Source organism: Cetorhinus maximus, chromosome 10 (assembly GCF_964194155.1).
Source record: "Cetorhinus maximus chromosome 10, sCetMax3.hap1.1, whole genome shotgun sequence".
Taxonomy (NCBI): domain Eukaryota; kingdom Metazoa; phylum Chordata; class Chondrichthyes; order Lamniformes; family Cetorhinidae; genus Cetorhinus; species Cetorhinus maximus.
This window is the reverse complement of record NC_135888.1, coordinates 109,141,957-109,165,635: the sequence shown is the minus strand read 5'-3', so window position 1 is coordinate 109,165,635 and position 23,679 is coordinate 109,141,957. Positions and strand designations below refer to the sequence as shown.

At 46.3% G+C, this 23,679-nt stretch overlaps 1 protein-coding gene across 1 annotated transcript in view; it reads right to left on the bottom strand.

The window, feature by feature from the left end:
* LOC144685344 (follistatin-related protein 5-like) overlaps nucleotides 1–23,679 on the bottom strand; it is a 455,365-nt gene that overhangs the window by 13,673 nt on the left and 418,013 nt on the right. The window contains exons 10-12 of the mRNA XM_078549752.1: nucleotides 19,352–19,501; nucleotides 18,358–18,465; nucleotides 481–605 (exon numbers count right to left, since the gene is read on the bottom strand). Coding sequence (XP_078405878.1) covers nucleotides 481–605; nucleotides 18,358–18,465; nucleotides 19,352–19,501 — 383 coding nt within the window. The remainder of the gene's footprint in view (nucleotides 1–480; nucleotides 606–18,357; nucleotides 18,466–19,351; nucleotides 19,502–23,679) is intronic.

The following is a 23,679-nucleotide window of genomic DNA, read 5'->3' as shown; positions in this document are numbered from 1 at the left end:
TATGAGACAACCACAAGACCACATTACTGTTAGAGCTCTGGTAAATGGATATAAATGTCCCGGACAGGGGTGGGGGCTGGGGGGGGAGATGGTGAGGAGTGGGGTGTGGGGCTGTTACTGGATCTATCATGGATTGGAACTTAAGGCTGAATGAAGCCTGCATACTGGACAGGTGTTAATTAATAATTTCACACTTCCTGGACTCATTTTTCATTACTCAAATATCATCCACAAACATCTCATTAATATTCTGAACTAGTGTTGTGGCAAAAGTGTTCTGTTTGTTTGGAGTACAACAAATGTCGCAATCACTGCATATATTTATTCCAAAAGAAAACTCCTTATTCTCCCTCCAGCATTTGGATGAAGCTACACTACAACACAGTGCCATGGCAGAGTATAAAGCTCACACAAGACACTCTATATGAGAAACGTACCCTGCTGTTGCACTGTCACTGTAAAACAAATCTGGAATTTTACCTAATGTGATTGATGATGAGGTTAGTTGGAGGAATGAAAAAGTCATCCACTCGATCAAACTGTTTGCCCACTGGTTGTGTGTGGATTGTGTGATGCCCTCCATTTCCACTTGCCTGGGTGATGATCTGCAAAAATAAAAGCCAGAATAATCAGCATAGTCATGTAGCTATGAGTCTCCAAATTAAAGCCTGGAATTCCAATGTTATTACCTCAAAATTCTAATTTGTGACCTTGATTTCTTTAGGACATTTTCTTTCTCTTGACTTAGTTATTTTCAAATATTTTTCCATTTTCCTCTGGGTTATAATTCTACGGGTACTGACATCATTTAACTATCTCATCCAAATGGCCATTATTCAATCGTAAGCCTCCACAGTGAGCAGAGTATTTGGCCATAGGGCCATCATAGTTGAATGTATTAGTCGAGTATGCCAAATGTAGAAATACATTGAAGCCAAATTTAACAGTCTAGCTGAAATATATGTGTGAAATTTCACCACAATTAGGAAGAGTGATTTTAAACAGAACGAAACCTCAGTCAATTAAATACTTAATTCATTTCATAGAATCATAGAAACCTGCAGCACAGAAGGAGGTCATTCGGTCCATAGTGTCTGTGCTGGCTCTTTGAAAGAGCAGTTGGTTTGATTCCTGCTGACCATAAAGAGAAATAAGTCCTGTGCTTTCTAATGTTATTTGGCCCATACCACTAAGCAAATGCATCATCAAGCTCTAGTACACAGGCTAATGACCCAGAAAGGTTACAGCTGGTTTCCACTGGAGTCATTTTTCAACTCTGTATGCTATGATGCATAGCAAAAATTTGGATTTTAAAATGACATGCCTCCGACAACTTAATTTCTCATATGGTCAAGGCTTCCACTGGTAGCACAAATTCAGAAAGTTACCATTTCTGATGTTTCTATCCAGCAGAGGATAGAAATTCCCACTGGTGAAGTTCATGTACAAATTCTCCATTTTGTTAATTTAGTTTATTTATTTATAACCGGAAAGAGTTACAAATTTTCCATGCATTCCTAAGACATTTCTGTGTGTGCTATTTTTAAGCAGCAGTTAATCCTTTAGTAACAGCTCAGAATTTCTAACTGTCTATTTTCAATTAACTCCGCTGATTAAGTTGGAAATTAATATGCTGAGATGGTCAAACTATTGTTGTATTTCATAACTCCACTTGAACCTATATTTGATACATGAGTTCTATTTTAGTATTCTGGATCTGCATTTACCTGACCGAGCCAACTCGTCATCTCAGAACTGGATTGATTTCAATTCAGGTCTGAAGTTACTCAATTTGGTTTGAAAGGAAGTCCACAGGTTAACCTTACCAAGCCAAAAATAGTTTGATTAAATGTCTGACTCACAATGACCGAGTTGAAATAATGGCGAGGGACTTTCAATTCCACATGTGGAAAGCTAGAAAAGCACGTGTGTCACCCACCTGGGAGCTGAAATTGGAGGTCTGGTCCATTTTAATGACCAGTCTCCATTAATGTTTTGCTGACCAGCTGTCCATCCAAAGCAGACATCCCGAGGCGGCTCACTGACTTTGGGTCTCTGAATATGGGGCAGCTCAAAAATCACTGGGCGGCAGTTAGGGAGGATTGCGTTTTTGTTTTTCAGTGGAATGTATTTTTGCTGAACATTTTGAATTGTTTCCTTAAATGTTTCCCACTGCTTATTTACCATCATACCATATTGTCTATTTACCCATTAAACTGTAGCCAAGTTCTCCTCTCATACCTATGTAATTGGCTTTGTTTAAGCTTAAGATTCTTGTTTGTTATTGAAGCGTATCTCTTTCAAACCTAGCATTGAATTCAATTGTATTATGATCGCTATTTTTCAGCGGATCTTTTACGATGAGACTATGAAATAATCCTGCCTCATTACACAATACTAGATCTAACATAGTTTTATCCCTAGTTGGCTTCACAATATATTGCTCCAGGAAGCTGTCACAAAAGCATTCTATAATCCTACCTTCTATACCCCCTTGCCAACTAGCTTGGTCCAATCTATATGAAGATTAAAGTCTCCTACAATTATTACATTGCCTTTGGTACACTGTCTCAGAATTTCTTGTTTAATGCTCCATTTAGCGGTATAACTATTGTTAGGGAGCCTAAAAAATACTCCCGCCACTGTTTTCCTACTCTTGCTATCCCTAATCTCCACCCATATTGATTTCATTTCATGATCTTCTGACCCAAAATATTTTGTAACTGATATCCTTATGTTTTTAAAAATTCTTTCACAGGATTTGGGCGCCGCTGGCTAGGTCAGCATTTATTGTCCATCCCTAATTGCCCTTGAGAAGGTGGTGACCCACCTTCTTGAATCGTGCAGTCCATGTGGTATAGGTACACCCACAATGCTGCTTGTTCTGAGATGGTCCTTCTTGTCTGTGGACTTTAGGCATGGTACTTGGTTACTGGACAGACTGTAGTCTTACTCTGATATTTGCTTAACTCTTGTTGATTAGTACTATATCTAAACAGGTTACAGACTGGCATGTTGCTCTTGAGCATGATGTTCCAACCTCTTTCTCTCTCTCTTTTGAGTCTAACACATGACTGATGTCAGTGATATATCATCATGCACATCATATATTAGCATATCCCATCTGTTAACCCTTTGTATTGTAACTCCCCTCAAGCATACTATCCAATTTCGTCATCAATGTGAAACTATGGGTGGAATGTCCCAGATTTGCACAAAGTGCGGTAATGGTGGGAGAAAGGACATTTTACCCGCCAGCCACAATGGCGGGTTTTCGCACTGCCTTGTCCCATTCCCAGCATGCCCCAACTCATTGATAATGCATTCCCTGGAAACACACCGGATCGCTGGCTCTGATTTGCCTGCCCCTCCGTCACCTCAGGCCTTCAGTAATCTGGGCACCATATTTAAAGAGCGCCCCTGCACAGAGCTAGCTCTCTCTAAGGGATCGGAAGCTGCTGGAAAGTCATGGCTGCCAAAGAGAGGAAACATGCTGCCCCCAAATTTAGCGACGCCTCCCTTGGGCACCTACTGGACATAGTAGAGGGCCGCTGTGAAGTCCTCTACTCCCAATCTGCACAAAGGCCAGCAAGGTCACCAATTTAGCATCAGAGGCAGAAGTAGCAGTGGTCAGCGTCAACGCCCTGCAAAAGAGGACAGCTACCCAGTGCCAAAAGAGATTGAATTATCTCCTCCGTTCCAACAGGGTAAGTCACTCTTCTCATCACTTTCAACTCACACACTCACAAACCCGTCACACATTCACAGGGATCTCACTCACTGCCAGATCAAGGGCCATCACCATTCACTCTCACACACACCTTCATCTGCCCTGCAGATTGTGTCCTCATCCTGTCCATGGAACCACACACCACCCACTCATACCAGCCATCCTTCTCATCCGGCCTGGCAGATGTTCTGTTTACACTCACTCCATCTGTATTCATGCAGGACAAGCTGCCACACAACAAAAGGGAGAGGTTGCAGGCTGGTAGAGGAATGCCCGACATCAAGGTCCTTGAAAATAGAGTTATCCAGCTAGCTGCTGACAATTTGGACCAGTCCTGTGTTCATGGTGAGGTTGCCAGTGCTCAACCTTGTGAGGATTCAGCAAACAACATCCATCAGACAACCGTGCTGTGAGTCAGCTCCCCTGTTTCACAGTCCCCTGCCATGCACTAATTATCTACCCTTGCTTTCGCAGGTGCATCTGGGAAGCAGCCGAGGGGGTCCACGACCCAGGGCCTCGACTCAAGCTCCAAACACACCTCGGAAGAGGAATCTGATGACACCCTAATTGAAGAGCTGTCACAGTGCTCACCCACACCCTCCCCCAGTGCGGAGACACACACCTCGGTGGGACCTAGTTCTACAGTAGCCTCGGGATTACAGTGGGGAGATGATGGCATAGTGGTATTGTCACTGGATTGGTATTCCAGAGACCTAGGGTAATGCTCTGGGGACCCGGGTTTGAATCCCATCAAGGCAAATGGTGGAATTTGAATTCAATAAATATCTGGAATTAAAAGTCTAATGATGACAAGTCAATTGTTGTAAAAACCTGTCTGGTTTACTAATGTCCTTTAAGAAAGGAAATCTGCCATCCTCACCTGGTCTAGCCTACATGTGACTCCAGACCCACAGCAATGTGGTTGACTCTTTAAAAAAAAAGAGCCCTCTGAACAAGGGCAATTAGGGATGGGCAATAAATGCTGGCCTAACCAGTGACACCCACATAAAAAAAAATCTGGTGAGCACATCGCACTGTCTGATCCACAGCGGGGACTGCCCAGGTTTTTGGCATTCGGAGGACTGCTGGAGACCTGAAATCTTCTGAGTCTGAGTCAGATGACGAGCCTCTAGACTCAGTTACTGGAGCTGCAAAGGCAAGCTTGGGAACATCAGGAAGGGATGTCTGCTGCCACTCCCCAGGTTGCAAGGCACAATGGAGGAGTCCGCCCACCTTCAGTCTGAGGTGATAGTACTGGCAGGTCAACACTGGTAGTATGGCAGCTGCCATGTAGACCTTAGTCCAGGACATTAGTCCTGCACTGCTGCACAGGCTGAACTCCATCGCTGACGCCACAGTTGGCTTCCAACAGTGTCAACGCAAGAGGGGTGCAGGGTAGCTCAATATCACTCCAGCTTCCCCTTCTCCTCAGGAGTCAGCCAGGAGCCACTGGGCATCCATAGGGAGGAGGATCAGTAGGTCTACATTCACCCAGGTGACTCCGGGAGTGTCTGGCCCATCTAAATCCCCTCTTCCTGTGACCCCAGCAGCTCCAGCTCCACGTGCCGAGCAGGGTGCCACTGCCACACAGCAGGACTCTGAAAGCAGGCCAGGGCCCTTCAGAGGATGCCCACTAAGGTTACAGACAACAGAGCACTGCCGGCTGCCTCCGCCTCTGCTGTGGATGTTGGGGAGCACCAAGACGTAGTAGCATGCTTAGGAAGCTTAAGAAGATGTAGTTGCACAGCCTGAGCATAGGTGTTAATCACTTTTACGTAATATTCACCATTGTAAATAAACTCCCAAGAACGTCTCCTTGCCTATGGCTCCTTGTTATGATGAGCAATGTTTGTGTCACTCTGATGTGAAACCTTGGTTCCTGCATATGATAAAGGAAAGTATCCCAGTCCAGGGCCTCTTCCCTGTGCAATGTGTAACCTTAAGTCCAAAATGATGGCCTGGCTTCATACTTGCTGGACACATTAGTGGTGCCTGCACCTCAATGGTGCTTGTCATTGCTGCCAGAATGTAGTGGGCAGGTGTCACAGAGTTTCGCCATTCTCTCTGTGTGCTCTCAGCACCTTTGAGACGGGGCTGGCCCCCATCTCTTCAGTATCTGTGTCCGGTGATGATGTGCTCCTGAAGGGGTCAGGTGCTGAAGGCTGAATTGGGTCAGGTGCATTTAAAGTTTCACGGCTGCGTCTCCATGATATGATCCTGATCACAGAGCGCAAGCGAGCTGCCCTCAGCCAGACAGGAGTCAGACATTTACAGAGGCTATGCGAAGATCATCACCCTCCTGGAATCTAGCGACTGTTAGGATCTCCATTGCATCTTCATAACTTAAGCCTGAGCACTGAGGGTATGTGCGCTGCCATCAGACATACGGGAGTCAAATGTTCACAAGTGCAAGGTGAGGATACCAGGACTGTCCTCACTGCATCCCATCATCCTCCGCGAATCTTGTGTCTATGAAGGCCTCCCGGTCGTGCCTGCCTGAACTGGTCAGTGCAATGGCCTCATTGCCGGCATCCTCACCTTCGGTGATCTCATCGCTGTCATCCCTTTCGATGGCCTCCTCATTGGAAGAGATGTGCAGCTTTTCCACCTCCTCCTCAGCCAGATCCTCTCCCCATTGCAGCGCCAGGTTGTGGAGCGCTGCAAGCGATGATGATGCGCGACATCCTCTGGGGAGTGTATTGCAGTTATCCAGTGGGCCACCAGAACCTCATTTTCAAAATGCCTATCGTTTGCTCCACCAAAGTCTGGGTTGCAGCATGAGCCTCGTTATACTGTCGCTGTGCTGCAGGCTGAGGCCGCCTCATGGGCGTCATCAGCCATGTCCCTTGTTCCCAAGGAGCCAACCCTGCAGCCTCTCTGGATCCTGGAAGATATTTAGAGATCTGAGACCTGCTAAGGATGTAGGAGTCATGGATGCTCCCTGGGAATTTTACGCAGACTTGTAGGGTTTGTTTGTGGTGCTTGCGCACCAGCTAAACATTCAGCAAGTGGGAGCCCTTGCAGTTGATGTAGTTGACTGCTTGCTGCCATGGAGATCTAGGCGCCATGTGAATGCAGTCGATGGCACCCTGCACCTGTCAAAAATATGAGATCTGCGCAAATCCCGGTGCCCTTGCTTCCTGACTTTTCTAATCCTGGGCAAAATGCACAGTTTTGTGCTTTAGCAAAGATGGCATCCATGACCTCCTGGATACACTTGTGCGTGGAGGCTTGTGAGATCCCGTATAGTTCACCTGTGGAGCCCTAGAAGAAGCCACTGGCATAAAAATTGAGTGCCGCGGTCACTTTCATGGCCACTGGCAGTGGATGCCCTCCATGTCCCCGAGGTGCCAAATTCTGCAGCAGGTGGCATATGTGACCAACTAGTTCCCTAGACATGCATAGTCTTTGGTGACACTGGTTCTCAGTCACCTGTAGGAATGACAAGTGCCGTCTATAGACCCAGGGTCTAGCGAGGCGCCTATGAACAACAGCTTTCTGTGGATATTCAGCTGCGTGCGCAGCAAGGCCCTGCCACCCCTTCATCTTGAGGGAGGTGTTCCTCTCTTTGCCAAGCCAGGTGCCTCCACCGCTCTCTCCTTCTTCTTCTCTGCTCTCCGTAAGCCATGAGGCACTCCGCTAAATCACCAGGGTCCATGATCCTGATGTTCTCTTCCTGCAGGATCAAAAAGAGAGATGTGTGGGTTAGCATATGTCTCCTAAGGACCTCTCTTGGCTAAGTCTGAAGGCCCCTTCATGCATGCAGGAGAATGCTGGCCTCTACTTGGATGGCCAGTGTGTAGTCCGCTTGTTGGCTGTCCAAAACCCCATCCACCTCCGCCCCACTCCACTTGACCGATTGGCGGTAGCTTCACCACTCAAATGCATGCTGTGCTCTCAGCCTTAATAAAGATGTTGCAAGGGCCTGTTAATGCCTCCACCAGTGACTGCGCCATGGCCACCTTTCGCAAGGGGATTCATACAACTTGCCCAGGCAGCCATTTGCTCTGCTGCCCCCTAAAACTCTGCACCCAAAGAGTAAAATATTCTGAAGCATTTGGTGGCACTTTCATGTTTTTGCGTTGCTTGAGTGGGCAGAAATGCTTCAGAGGCCAGACTCCAAGCGTTCAATGGAGCTGCAGCTGAACGGTCTCAGCTGTGGAAGAATGCTCTCTTCTGATAAACATTTCTAACTGCGTGGCCACTTCCCTCATCCATCCCGGTATGTGTTTGAGTACTTCCTTCGGTCTGTGCTGCCTTGTGCCCCCCCACCACCACCCCGCCCCCCCACCCCACTCCCCAAATCCTGGCCTAATCCACACTTGGGACCTTGCCCTGGCTCCGCACTGAAAGCTAGCCAGAGAAAACGGCTTGCTTGCACCGCCCGCAAATGCATGGCGCCTCTTCCTTGATGTCCTATGGACGATGCTCGTGAGTGCAGCACAAGGTTGTGCGCACTCACCTCCGAGTTCCCCTCAAAGTTCAGGTTGCCAGGTGCACACCGTTTAAAAGCGGTCGTGAAGCACGCCGTTCTGAAGTTACGCCAATGTGGGCGGTCAATTTGACGTGAGGGGATGATTCGTAAGCAGAGCTTATAATTAAGTGTAATTGCAAATGTATTAGAATGACATTCCCAACGCGTGGAGCGGATGATCACAAACTGGTTTCACGACTGGGTAAAACCAATTTTTGGCCTCCTTGCAAAATTGTTTGCACCCCCACCCCCCCCACCCGCCATGATGTACGGCGCCTACAGGGCCGGAAAATTTTGGCCCATGTCTTTAACTATTTACATTACATTTCTGTAACTCCCTTTTGACAACTACAGCTTTTATCCAACTCCAAATCCTACTATTGCCCCCTCCCCAACTCATAGTCCGGAGCAATTCAATTTTCCACACTATTGTTGTGGCCAGTCCTCGGGTGAGTTCACCCAATTTGTTAACTTCTCAAATGAGACCCAATTTTGTTACACTCCCAGTGGAGGAGGAATGAGCTGGCTCCCCTTCTTTATTCAACCCTTTCTGTTGGTCGCAACAAGGTTAATTTAAAAGGGATCTCTTTCCCCATGGATATCTTTTCCCAGTGCAAATGTATTTTTTTTCCAAAGAAGCCAATTTAGCCAGGCTTTCTTGAGACAAAGAAAGAGTAAGTTTATTAGTTACTAAAATACAAGAAAAATAATAAACACACAACACACATGCACACAGTTTGGAAATGAGATGTTAAGAGTCAAAATAAAATTTTTTAAAAAATGGATCAGTCTTTGGCTTGTTCGTGAGGCGTAGATGGCAGTGCATTGCAGCCGTTAAGTTGGGTGATTCCGGTAGAGCTGACTTTGGCTGCTTTGCAGGTAGTTTGGAGACACTTGGTTCTGTTGGGTAGTTGAAAGGCTGTCCTATATCCTTTAGATTGTGGCTTCTGATGAGCTTTGCCTCCAGCAACAGAGAGAAAGAGAGTGAGAGAGAGAGAGTGATCTTTCACCTGAAGCTGCAAGGGGGTGACTGACTTGTTCTTTTGCTCGGTGTCACACACCAGCACACCAGCTTTTTAACTGATTTTTCCCTGTGTATTCTGGACGGGAAAAACTAAGGGCAGAATCTTCTGGTCGGCTTGCGGTGGCGGGCCCAACACGCCAACGCACGATGACATCGGCCGTGTGTCCCAATGTCATCGTGCGTCATCTTGATATTTCATTCAGCGGGCGCACGCCAGAGGCGGCTGCGTGCCCGCCGAAATGTCAACAGCCTATTAAGGAAGTAAGGCCATTAAGGAAGTAATTAAAGTAGTACAGAACGCTGCCCGTCCAACCTTAAGGTTGGCAAACAGGTGAAAAGCCCAAGCAGCCTTCACGTTTTTCAGGAAACCTCATCCACGGAGCTTTTATAAAATAAATACATAAATTTTCCCACCTTTACAAACATGTCCCAATTCATGTGACACAGTCACATGAGGGGACATGTTTGAATAAATTTTAAAATCTATTCTTTATTAATTTTCATAACCATTCAGTCTCCCTGAGGCAGCTCCATGCCTCAGGGAGATTGTTGTGCTCTTTTGTGCATATGTGTGAAAGAGTGCAGGCCCCGACTCACCCTCCTCCCCTTGCCCACAGAGATAGCATTGAGCACTACTGGCCATGCGTTACCCTGGGCGGGCCTTAATTGGCCTGCCCCGTAAAATGGCGGCGCGCAGCCGATTGCGGGTGGCAATCGGCTCCAGGCCTGCCCCCGCCCCCGCTCCCACCCAGCCCACCCGCCATAGGAAAAATCCAGGCCTATGATTCGCATCCAGAGTCCATATTCTTTTCATTTACACATTCTGAGATATAACGCGACAGGAGATGGATTTCGGATCTCTGCTGAGATGTGCAAATCAATCTTTTGTCTTCTCAACCACAGGAAATTAATGTTCAGTCTTCTGCATCTTTCCTATCTCCCTTTCAATTGTCTCTGTCTGAAGAAGGTCATGACACCTTTCAGGTGCAACATGCCATGTCCTCTCAGGACCAGTTGGTTAAGTATAACCCACATAGGAAATTTCCAGACAGTGGTTACTTTACATTATCAGCCAGCTTTTGCTCAGTGTCTTTACCTGCATTTCTTTTTAAAATAAACACAGGTCTTCCTTAAAAAGTTCAAATTGCCCATAGGTAATTGGTACCGTTAGTCCATTGGCATAACAGTATTCTTGGCTCTTAGGGAAGAAGACTTAGAGACATGTGAGTTTTCTTCTGCATCTGAGAGGACATCATCAACAGTAGAATAGGACAGCAATTTAGCATCATTGCTGGGAGGCAGAGTGTATGGTTCAGGATGACTGAACTGCTAGGGCAATGAATCTTTTGCAATGACAGAGTAATCCAAGAGAGAAGACTGAAGAGCATCAAACTTTGCAGTCTCTGAGACTAGAAGAAATCAGGACTCTGAGGAACTTGTTGCTCTCTCTCAATTCCAGGGAAGAATGTCACAGCCGTATCACTGGACCCACTGCTGCACTGAAGACTGAAAATATATTGAAGATCTGAGACTTCAAGGGACTTAAACGGTGAAGGAAAATAATGACAAAATCCCTGCAAGTCTTTCAGGGAAAGAAGAAATGATTTCCTAGTGATATTTCGGTAGACTGTCTACTTTCTGTAGGTAGTGGTAAGAGAGTGAGGCTGCTCCAGTGTGGGCAATGAGAAGAAATGCTGAGAATATGGAGACAAGTCAGCACCAAATTCTGTAATGGGATGAACTCTCTCTAGACTAATAACTCGGAATCAAGATTGCTATACATTATCCTGCAGCTTCAGAAGTACCAAAGATTCTGCCGTAGCTTCTATGCTAACATATGGCTCTGGAGGTAAGAAGACTTTCAGCTGGGGCTGAAGTACCGGTGTTACTTGACTTTTATCCCTGGAAGCCACCAGCTTTTTAGCAGTGTGATCCTCTATGGACTCTGGCATGGAATCAGGCAAGGCATTCTTTGGAAGACTCTTCATTGATAGCAAGAGATAGACCAGGCAATGCATTGGTAGGTTCAGTGGAACAATGATCTGAATGCAGCTCAGCTGCTAGAAACACAGCTGACTCTTCAAAAAAGACAACAGAGACTTTATATGGTGCATCTGTCGATTGGAAAGACGGATCAATCTCTAGGACTTCATCCTCCAACAGATCAGTGCCGCAATGGCTTCTTCCTCATCATTTTCTTCAGGATAGAGCCAGTTGAATTCCAGCAGGCCTTCATGTGGATGGTCACCGTCTGCCGCAGTGCCTTCTGTATCTGCCACCTCTGGCCTAACTTCATGAAGAACTGAGAGATTCATAACTTCAATCTCCACCCAGGTTCTATTGAATGGTGTCACTGTGAAAGAAAGGAACTCATTGCTGATTGAATAAACTTCCTCAGCTGCTGAAGGCTGGAATTCCACTGGTTTTAAATAAAGATTGTTCCATGAAAGACATTGAGCTGTTCAAATGCTGGGCATCATCAGGTTTTTCTAGGATCCCTAGAAGAATGATCACATCGCCACTCAATAAGGGTGTGCATTGATTGTGGACAACATAGAGAGAATCAACGAACTGTTGCCCCCTTGTAGTGAAGGGGAGCAATTATCCTGCCTCTTATTGGAAGGTCCTTGCTGCCTGGACCTTATAATTTGATGTCTGATGGATAATAGGATATTGACTGAAGCCAGTTGAGATCATTTGACAGTATGTTGATGACAGCTCCAGTATCAATTTTAACAGTGGTATCAAAGCCTTGAACTTGCACTTTAACTGACCAATCATCCGGGCTAAGACTATCAACTTCCCCTAGGAACTCTGAACTTTCGACTTTACCTTGAATTCCAATTGCTTGGATATAATGTGTTTCATAAATATTCCCTTGTCTTCTACCTCAATTAAAATTGGTGGATTTACAGAAATGCTTGAAATGTCCAGTTTTGCCACACTAGAAGTATTCCGCGCTCCCTGCTGGGCAGTCCTGGTATCTATGTTGTTCTTTGGCGCCACAACCAAGCATCTCAAAATGGCTGCTAGTGTGGAGTTTCCCGTCCTTTTGCCCGGTTTGGGGGGCTTTCTTAAGGGCGGGGCTGCTGTCTGTGGGCCTACCCAGTCGATGGACTCGTGTGAAGTCGTGGAGTCACACCAAATTATAGTTCAGTTTAGAGCTTGGAGCTCGGCCTGCGTCGCATACTGAACCACTTGCTCAATAATGGGGTTCCATAGCGGGCTAAAATATGTGCCAAAGGCTTTGAGAATGGTGTAAAAGTCTGCAACGGACTCTTCGACCCCCTACCTCAGGAGAACGTTATCTGCTACTGGACCCACAACAGAAAGAAATAAACTGACTTGAAGCTGCCGCTCTTCATCATACAATCCTGATGTCGACGATACCTGAGGAAGTGTTTCTTTCGATCATTCCAGCTCTGGTCTCTCTGCGGTCGCTCACAATTTTTGAATGGCTGTGAGAAAGGCAGGGACTGCTCAAGCGGTGCTGGCTATGCCACCTCATTCCAGTTTGCCTCCTCCTTCTGTAGAGTTGTAAGTACGAGATGCTATCAAGTTTTTCTTCGCTCTCTGGCTATGGTTCTGTCAACAACACCAATGTATGCCACCATGTTTTGAGATCATCCTTCTTATCTGTGGACTCTAGGTGTAGTACTTGGTTACTGGACAGCCTGTTACTCTGGACTTGCTTAACTCTTCTTTATTTAGTCCTATATCTAAACAGGTTACAGAGTAGGCATGTTGCACCTGAGGATGGTGTTCCGACCTCTCTCTCTCTCTCATCAGTCATGTGTTAGATTCTCTCTCTCTCTCTCTTTCTCTCTCTTGAGTCTAACATATGACTGACTAATGTCAATCAAACATCATCATCTACATCATACGTTAGCATATCCCATCTGTTAACCCTTTTACTATACTGTTAGGGAGGGAGTTCCAGGATTTTGACCCAGCGGCAGTGAATGAACAGCGATATACTTCCATATCAGAATGTTGCCTGGATTGGAGGGGAAGTTGCAAGTGGTGGTGTTCCCATGCATCTTCTACCCTTGTCCTTCCAGGTGGTAGAGGTCCTGGGTTTGGAAGGTGCTGTTGAAGGAGCATCCTTTATGTCATCCTTTACTATCAAGGCTACCCCTCCTCTTTTGCCATTCTGGCTGTCTTTTTGAAATATTGTGTATCCTGGAATATTTATTTCCCAGCCTCAGTCAAGATGTAACCTGTCTCTGTGATGGCAATTAGATCTAAACGATTTATCTCTATTGTGCCACTAGTTCATCTTATTGCAGATGCTTCAGGCATTCAAATAAAGAGCTTTAATTTCATGTTTTGCTACTATTCCCTGCATGGGCCTTACTCACTGATGCACAATTACTGTTAAACTCTCTGCCCCTTCCTGTCCCACTCTGCTTTTCTTTACTTACTTCGCTACACTGTTTTGGTACCTCGATTTTTCTCTTAGGATTTCCAAATTTCTCTTCATCCGAACCCTCCCTGCCTCCCTGTGAATTTAAAACCCTGTCCACATCTCTAGTTATACGATTTTCCAGGGCACTGATGCCAGCCCGGCTTAAGTGAAACCCATTCCAATGGAACAGTTGTCTCTTTCCTGAGCACTGGAGCCAGTACCCCATGAATCAAAACCCCTTCTTCCTACACCACTCTTTGAGCCACGTGTTTATTTCTCCAATCTTTTTGACCCTATATGCCAATTGGCTTACCTTTGATGTTCTGTGTTTTAACTTGGACCCTAACTCCTCAAACTCTCTCAGCAGAAAATCATTACTAGTTCTACCAATGTTGTTGATTCCTATGTGGACCACAACAAGTGGATCTTCCCCCTACCACTCCAAGTTCATCTCCAACTGTGAAAAAATGTCCTTAACCTTGGCACCAGGCAGGCAATACAGCCTTCAGAGCTCCTGGTCACGGCTTTAGAGAACATTATCTATCCCCCTAATTATACTGTCCCCAGTCGCTACCACATTCCTTTTCACTATCTCCACCTTTTAGCCTATTTCGATCCCTTCCTCCCACCCCACCCCACCCCCACTAGGGCTATCTGTCATTTGCTCGTCCTGCTTTCTACCCTTAATGTCACCATTAGCACATTCCTTAGCTAATATCACCACCGTCAACACCTCTTTGTCCTTTTGTCCACGACATCTTTGGCAATCTCTTCTTTGCCTCCACCTATCACTGGCCCTCTATCCAGCTCTACCTGTCGCACCCCCTCAACCAGCTTATATTTCACCTCATTTCTATATTTCCTTAGTTCTGATGAAGAGTCATACGGACTCGAAATGTCAACCGTATTCCTCTCCGCAGATGCTGTCAGACCTGCTGAGTTTTTCCAGTTATTTTTGTTTTTGTTCCTTTTCACTTTCCTGCCTTAAATGGCATCCTGTACGATGGTGCGATGGTCAGCTGGCTCATCCACCCAGCATTCCTTCTCCTCATCCATACTGGCAGCAAGCACCTCATATCTATTGGTCAAAGTTAAGGTTGAAGTGCCTCCCTCACTACCTGCTGGATCCCCATACCTGCCTGACTCACAATCTTTTGCCCCTGACCATTGATCGACTCTAAAGTTCTATCTAGCCTAAGGGGTGTGACTGCCTCCAGGAACAAAGTAACCAGGCAACTCTCCCCCAACTGATGCTCTGCAATGTCTGAAACTCAGACTCCAGCTCAGCAACTCTGAGTCAAAGTTGCTCCAGCTGCAGACACTTACCGCAGATACGGTTGTCCAGGACTGCAATGTATTCCTCAGATTCCACATGTTGCAGTCACAGAACACCACCATCCCTGTCGTATCTGTCTACCCTTATTTATTTAATTAGTCAATTAGTTATTCATTTACACAGCTAATGTAATAGCAAGTCTACTAGTTTGGAGACCAAAGAACACTCACCAGCTACTGGAGGCTGAAAAAAGGTATAAAAAGGAGCACCTCTTTTCCCCTCTGTATTGAATTCCTATCATTACCAAATTCCTCACTTAACACTCATTCCTCGTTCACTCAGGCCTCATCTCACTCTGTGTTTCTCTTACTCTGGGAAGGCGAGGTCATGCAGCACACAGCAGACCATCGGGAATTTTGACACCTGCTTTGCTGAGTACAACAGGTTTCTCCAGAGTATTCCAATCATGGAAGCAATGTTTCTGCATGCCAGTGGTCTGCTCTATCACATTTTAAACGCAACATGGCTTTTTTATATGCATGCTACACATGTTTGTGTGGCTTGCTTATTGGAGCCATCAGCCATGTAGTCAGCAGATAGCTTTTGTCATTGAGTAACGACGTTTCGGCTTCTTGTGGTAGCTAAAGTACTGATGGCACAGTGGATTTTTTTTTATTCGTCCATGTGATGTGGGCATCGCTGGCTAGGCCAGCATTAATTGCCCATCGCTAACTGCCCTTGAGAAGATGGTGGTGAGCTGCCTTCTTGAGCCACTGCAGTCCATGTGGTGTAGGTACACCCACAGTGCTGTTAGGATTTTGACCCAGCGGCAGTGAAAGAACTGTGATATAGTTCCAGTCAGGATGATGAGTGACTTGAAAGGGAACTTCTAGGTGATAGAAAATCTGCTGGCCTTGTCCTTCTAGAGGGTAGAGGCCATGGTTTGGAAGGTGCTGTTAAAGGAGTCTTGGTGAGTGGCTGCAGTGCATCTTTTTCCTGATACTCTCTCGGGATGAGGGCGTCGCTGGCTAGTCCAGTATTTATTGCCCATCCCTAATTGCCCTTGAGAAGGTGTTGGTGAATTCCAGACTAACAAGTTTCTGAGAGAAAAAAATTCTCCTCATTGCTGTCTAAAGAGGGAGACCTCTTATTCTTAAACCGTGTCCCCTAGCTCTAGTCTCCCCCACTAGACGAAACATCCTTCCGATATCCATCCTATCAATAGGATATTATAGGGTGAGGCGATGAAATAGTGGTATTGTCGCTGGACTAGTAATTCAGAGACCCAGGATAATCCTCTGGGGATCCGGGTTTGAATGGTGGAATTTGAATTCAACAAAAATCTGAAATTAAAAGTTTAATGATGACCATGAAGCCATTGCTGATTGTCATAAAAACCCATTTGGTTCACTAATGCCCTTTAGGGAAGGAAATCTGCTGTCTTAACCTGGTCTGGCCTACATGCGACTCCAGACCCACAGCAATGTGGTTGACTCTTAAATGCCCTCTGAAATGGCCTAGCAAACCACTCAGCTGTAACAAACCGCAACAAAGTCTCAAAAAAGGAATGAAACTGGACAGACCACCCGGCATCAACCTAGGCACTGGAAATGACAACGGCAATCTCAACCCTGTCAACCCTGCAACGTCCTCCTTACTAACATCTGGGGGTTAGTCCAAAAATTGGGAGAGCTGTCTCACAGACTAGTCAAGCAACAGCCTGACATAGCCATCCTCACAGAATCATATCTTACAGATAATGTCCCAGACACCACCATCACCATCCCTGGGTATGTCTTGTCCCACCGGCAGGACAGGCCCAGCAGAGGTGGTGGCACAGTGGTATACAGTTGGGAGGGAGATGCCCTGGGAGTGTTCAACATTGACTCCGGACCCCATGAAGTCTCATGGCATCAATTCAATCATGAGCAAGGAAACGTCCTGCCGAATACCATGTGCCGCCCTCCCTCAGCTGATGAATCAGTGCTCCTCCATGTTGAACACTGCTTGGAGGAAGCACTGGGGGGTAGCAAAGGTGCAGAATGTACACTGGGTGGGGGACTTCAATGTCTATCACCAAGAGTGGCTCGGTAGCACCACTACTGACCGAGCTGACCGAGTCCTAAAGGGTATAATTGCTAGACTGGGTCTGCAGCAGGTGGTGAGGGAACCAAAAAGAGGGAAAAACATACTTGACCTCATCCTCACCAACCTGCCTGTCGCAGATGCATCTGTCCATGACAGTATTGGTAGGAGTGACCACCGCATAGTCGTTGTGAAGATGAAGTCCCGCCTTATCCCTTATCCTGCTATAACCTCCTTAATAATAGATTAAGGCTTGGCCTGATAAGTGGGAAGTAATATTTGTGCCACACAAGTGTCAGGCAATGACCATTTCCAATAAGTGAGCATCCAATCATCTCCCCTTGATATTCTATTACCACTTCCAAATCCCCCACTGCTTACTTCCTAGAGATCACCATTGATCAAGAACTTAACTGGGCCAGACACATAAATACTATGGCTACAGCAGCAGGTCTGGAGTTGGGAATTCTGTGGAGAATGACTCACCTCCTGACACTGCTAAACCTTTCCACCATCTACAAGGTACAAGTCAGGAGTGGAAAATACTCTCCACTCAGCTGGATGAGTGCAGCTTCAACAATACTTAGGAAACTCAACACCATCAAGGACAAAGCAGCCCACTTGATCGGCACTACATCCACCATCTTAAACATTGGCTTCCTCCACCACCATTGTGGTAGCAGTGTGTACCATCTACAAGATGCACTGCAGCATCACACCAAGGCTCCTTTGATAACACCTTCCAAACTTGCAACCTCCAGCACCTAGAAAAACAAGGGCAGAAAGCAATGGGAACATCACCAACTGCGAGTTCCTCTCCAAGTCACACACCAACCTGACTTGGAAATATATTGCTTCATCACTGGGTCAAAATCCTGGAACTCCATCGCTAACAGCACCATGCGTGTTCTTACACTACATGGACTGCAGCGATTCAAGATGGCAGCTCATCACCACCTTTTCAAGGGCAATCAGGGATGGACAATAAGTGCCAGTCTTATCACTCCCACCCACATGTCATGAACGAATGAAATAAAAGACCCTGGAACAAATTTGTGCAAATTAATTATGAAGAATTAGAGTCTTTTCTCCATTCAAATATTAATAACATAAGGAACAGGATTCGGCTCCTCAAGCCTGCTCCACCACTCAATGAGATCATGGCTGATCTGATTATGGTCCTAACTCCACTTTCCTGCCTGACCCCCATTACCCTTGACTTCCTTGTTGATCAAAAATCTATCTATAAGAACATCACATTTAAATATTCCTTGCAAACTTTGGTAATCACTAATTTCAAGTCGGCGGCCTCACTTTTTTCCATTCTTTGGTAAAGGAAGACATATTAACTCTCTCATACCTGCAGAGTAGGATTGCTTTTTCTCACATCTCCCCAGCTAAGGACCCAAACTTGGTCATGTGACTTGTCATATTGCAATTTCACTGGGACAGGGTCTGTCGATACAGCCTATAAAAGAATTACATAGAAAAAGCCTGTTATATATACATGTAGTACGAGATTCTGCTTCTTAAGTGTACATCTGGAGAGCTTGACATCCATTTTGAGGTAGTCAGTAACTGCATTTCAGTCATGTAAACATCGCACCCTAAAAGACTCTATGAACAGCTAAGACAAAGCAAACCAAAGTTATATTATAGATCATGGTTTGTACCAAACTATCTTTTCATGAAGTAAAGGTTATTTTAAATAAAAGGTATATTTTGTTATTTTCTGAATTGAAGTAACTTGTCATTTTTTGCAACATAAAATTGCCATAACTTCATGCCTCAAGATGGAGACAATGGAACTCCTCTGCCCTAAGAGAACATTCTGCTACTGTGCCCCCTATATTTAATGTTTTGTTTGTAAAAAATTTATCTATGCTTTTATCCATTGAGTTTGAGATTGTTTTCAAACCCCAACTCAGGTTAGGTGCTAACAGATTTGGAACTGTTATCACTTTTTAAAAATCAGATTTAGTATCAAACACTTCTTAGTACAAATTATATGCAGATTATTCAATCTCTCTATTCAGGCCCAACCTCAAAAGAATATGTATCCTCCCACACTGATGTGACATTTCCATTTTCTACAACAGCCTTGCTTGTGGTCTCTCTGAGTCAAACTGCCTATTAAAGCGCAATGTTATGGTGTGCACCACTTACTAAGAACTGGAGTGAGACTGCCCAAATCAATTTGACATTGGATTATTACAACCATCAGAGAACAGATTTTCATGCTGCCAGACTGAATTGGACACAAACTCATGTCCCTACGGTTTAAGCCATGTTTAACCCTTCTAACCACTTTTTAAAAAAGTGTAATTGTTATCTAATACATTAGTTAAAGTTACCTGTAACACTTTCTGAGATGGAATATCAACGATAAGAAGCCGGCTCTGTGTGGGTTGAGAGACATAGATGTACTTATCTCTGATGTTGACAGCAGAGGCCCAGACACAATGCGGAATGGTTTCTCCTTCATTGCAGGGACAAATCTCTTCCTGTGAACAAAGATAATATTTGAGACTTGGTTTTTGGGATGTTTTTATTACAAAGCTTGAACAAAATAAACCATCTGGAACTTGGCCTGATTAAACCCTGAGCAGCTTATAGTAGCAATAGATAGGACAGAAACCTGATAAATATACAAAAGCTTTGAATGTTAGTGTACCTGTCCTATATTGGAAGAAAGGAAAGAACTGATAAATCATCAAATGTTAGCCAAGTATGATACAATCGAGAAAAGGCTGTCATTTAGGCTTATGCAAGTATAGGTTGGGTTAATCTTTTCTTTTGGCAGAATTTTATGCCTGTCGGGTGGGAGCGGGTGTGGGCAGGCATGGAAATGATCGCCGCCCGCGATCGGGTCCGTGCTGCCATTTTACGCGGGCGGGCCAATTAAGGCCTGCCCAGCGTGAATCGCGGCTCCCGAGGACAGCGGGAGTGAGCGGCCGGCGGCGGGGCTGCTATGACCGCCGGGTGCAATGGTGACCCTGCGGCCTGTTTAAAAGCGCTCCTGCAGCCTTGCAAAGGCTGTCAAACATGGGCAGCAGAAGGGCTCCCCCAAGCGCTGCTGGTGAGTAGGCCAGGCAGGAGGGTAGGGCAGGGGGCCACTGTGCCCCTTGTTTCTCAGACTATTGCCTTGCTGCCCTCCTCGAGGAGGTGGCATCACGGCGGGAGGTCCTCGTTCCCAGGGATGGGAGGAGGAGGCCCCCCCAACATGACCAAACATGCCTGGGATGAGGTGGCAGAGATAGTGAGCTCCTGCGATAGTGGTGCAGTGTACCTGGATCCAATGCCACAAGCATTTCAACGACCTTTTGTGCTCTGGAAGGGTGAGTACCGTGTTGGCATTGGTCACTTATCCCAGCAGGTAGGCTTTCCCCCTGGCCGGTCAGGGCCAGTGTGGGAGATGGTCTGGGCACCAAGTTTCCCAGCTTGGTGCCCATCCATCTACGGTGAGCAGGGAGGTTCAAGGCGACCTCACGTCGGCACAGCAGACTCTGCAGGTTCCTCTCAGGGCACTCTGGATGAGGGCATCAGCTCCTCTGCCCCTCTGCCAGTAACCGTTGCATCTGATGAGGCTACGATGACTGGGGAGATGCCAGCTTTGGAACTGGCCACTCCCTCCCAGGCGGGGCCAGCACAGGCTCCACAGGCCAGAGGACGGCCGCCAAGGTCATCGAAGCCAACAGGACAGCACAATGAGCAGGCTGTCTCAGATGCCAGTGCCAGCAAGGGTCAGCACCTAGATGTAGCACCCAAAAGCATAAATTTAAGGCACCTTAGGCACACCACGGGCTTCTCACTGGTGTTTTTGTGTTGCTCGCAATGAGGTCATGATTAGTTGGTGTGGTGTTTAACACCTTTGTCATTTTGTTTCCTTAAGATCATTTTGTTCTATCATTAAATTTGGACATGTGACCAGGGCTGACGGTACCTCTTTCCCTCTGCAGGTGGATGGTTACCCATGATGTTATGAGTGAGCTGTGTCACATTGAGCTTTATTGACAAGGCCCTTAGTTAATGTTCCTATCCTGGCAGATTTAGCACTCAGGAATCAAGTATGGAGCCTGCAGCACAGGCTTTTGTTGGAGGTCCATCTGTGGTATTCTAGCTGAAGGTTCTTTGGATTAAAGCCTCTCGGGTGTCCCTGCCTCCCTGGAGTATACCCGGGTCAGTGCCTACCCCCTCAGCATTTCCTTGTGCGTGCTCATCCTCGGACTCACTGCTGGACTCATCGTGTGCAGCCACAGCCACTGCGTCTACATCCTCTTCGTCCACAGCGTCCTCCCTTTGCAGCACAAGATTGTGGAGAGTGCAGCATGCAACAACTATCAGTGACACACGATCTGGGGGGTACTGGAGTGTGCCCCCTCCAGGCATCAGAAGCGCATCTTGAGTAGGCCGATGGTTCTCTCTACCACAGCCCTTATGGAGACGTGGCCCCTACTGTACCGCTGCTCAGCTTGTGTTCTTGGATGGAGGAGAGATATCATGAGCCACCTTCTGATGGGATAGCCCTTGTCACCCAGCCACACTGGAGCACTGAAGAGCCCCGGCACCTGGGAGTGTCTGAGGATGTAGGCGTCGTGGGAGCTGCCTGGGTACCTTGCACAGACTTGCAGAATCTGCAGCTTGTGATCACACACTATCTGCACGTTCACGGAGTGGAATCCCTTCCTGTTGACCAAGGCACCGAGCTCAGCTGCTGGCGCCTTGATGGCCACATGTGTACAGTCTATTGCACCCTGGACGCGGAGGAAGCCAGCAATCGCTGCGAAGCCTCTGACTCGCTCTGTTTGGCTGGCCTTATCCCACCGGTAATGGATGAAAGTCAATGCACGCCTGAACAGAGCGACTGTCACTTGCTTGACACAAGTGTGGACAGCTGACTGGGCGACTCCACAAAGATCACCCACTGACCTCTGGAAAAAGCCAGAGGCATAGAGGTTGAGGGCAGCTGTGATCTTCAGCACTACTGGCATGGGGTGCCCACCCATACAGTTGACACAGATCTCAGGACCTCTAATCTGACAGATGGAGGTGAATGTCTCCCTTGAGAGAGGGAGCCTCCTTTGGCACTGCACCTCAGACATATTCAGGTAGCCGCTTCGCCGCCTGTATACCCTGGCAGCAGGATAGTGGCGTCTTCTGTGCCCCCTTCCGTCTTGGACTTCCTGTTGGCTCTGTGCCCCTTATGCCTGTGCCTCTCCTTCCAAAGGTGGCTCTCCTGGAGGCTGAATGCGGACTCCTGGCCTCCTCCCCCTTCTGGCCCTCCCTTCCTCCTCAGAGGAGGTGCCTCCAGTGGAGACCACAACTCCCATTCCCAGGCTAAGGGAAGGCTTCCTGAAACATGCAGGCCCCAAAAATGATCTTTACTGTAGAGTCCTGACCTGAAGGCTTTTACTCCTGTCCAAGCAGCTGGTATGAGCTTTGAAGTATTCCACACAGGCCAGTATCAGTAACTTTCCAAATTAAGTAGCTGACTGAGCACATTCACGACCCCACTGACCCCTCTTATGAGGTTTATACAAATGTCTCCTACCTGCCTGACCTGAAGATCTCACGAGCCCTGAAAAATCGCTGTCAATTGGTGCCTCAAGGGCCTTAAGTGGCTCCTTAATTAATGGAGGGCGCGCATCAGAGATCATCGCGCGCCCGCCTACCGAAATATCATGATGACGCATGGTGACATCATGACGCTTGCCCGATATAACCGTGGGTCATTTTATGCGTCGGCATGTGGGGCCCTCCCCCGCACACCAACGGGAAAATTCTGCCCTTTGAAGCTAATCTCCTTTAAGTCCGGTAGGCAGTGCAAAACTTGTCTGGGACAGAGCTAGGCCTCAGCAATTTATGGAATAGTATTCTAAACCATTGCCTAGTGGTATTGTCACTGAACTTGTGTTTCAGGGACCCGGGGTGATGCTTTGGGCACCTGGGTTCTATAACTTGTATGAAATATCTTCAGATATATTGTCATCTTGACAAAGATCAAAACATTATTTAATGTTTCTACTTCAGAAAGTGAAAAATAAAAGTTCTGTCTGAATCTAGAAAAAAAAACACTTTAATTTTAACCAATTCAGTCTCAGCCATCTAATACATGCATGAGTAGATTTTGAGCTAAGATTTGCAGAGACATATCATTTCACCTTTGAATTGATTAAGTTATTTTACTTGTTGCATTAAGAACAAGGGGAGAGTTTTCTTGGGGTCCTCCCACTTGCCTCCCATAAGAGTGGCAGAAGACTCCTGTGAAAAAAATTACCTCTATTATTTAGAGCCATGCTTTGAAGCATTGACATATCTTGAGCTTCAGAAGGCATTAGTAAAATTCCTAAACTGTACTCTCATTTTTTAACCTCTTACTCCTGCATCTTAGAAAACACACCTGCCAGTATATAATTGTCCAGAAGCAATACTGCAGTGGAGGAAGGATTCGTACATTTAACTGCCTACCTTGCGATAGATGTCCCTTAATATGTGTGCATCCAATTTTCATTTTCATTTTAACGTACATTGGGCAGGAAGTTACCAGACAATAACTCCACCTGCTTGATAATTTTGGCAGGAGGCCTGAACAATTTTTGTGGTTCAGTGTAATTTAAATGGAACAGACATGCTGCCAGTGCTATCATTCTGTTTATAGGCAGCTTGCTTAGGTAAACAGGAA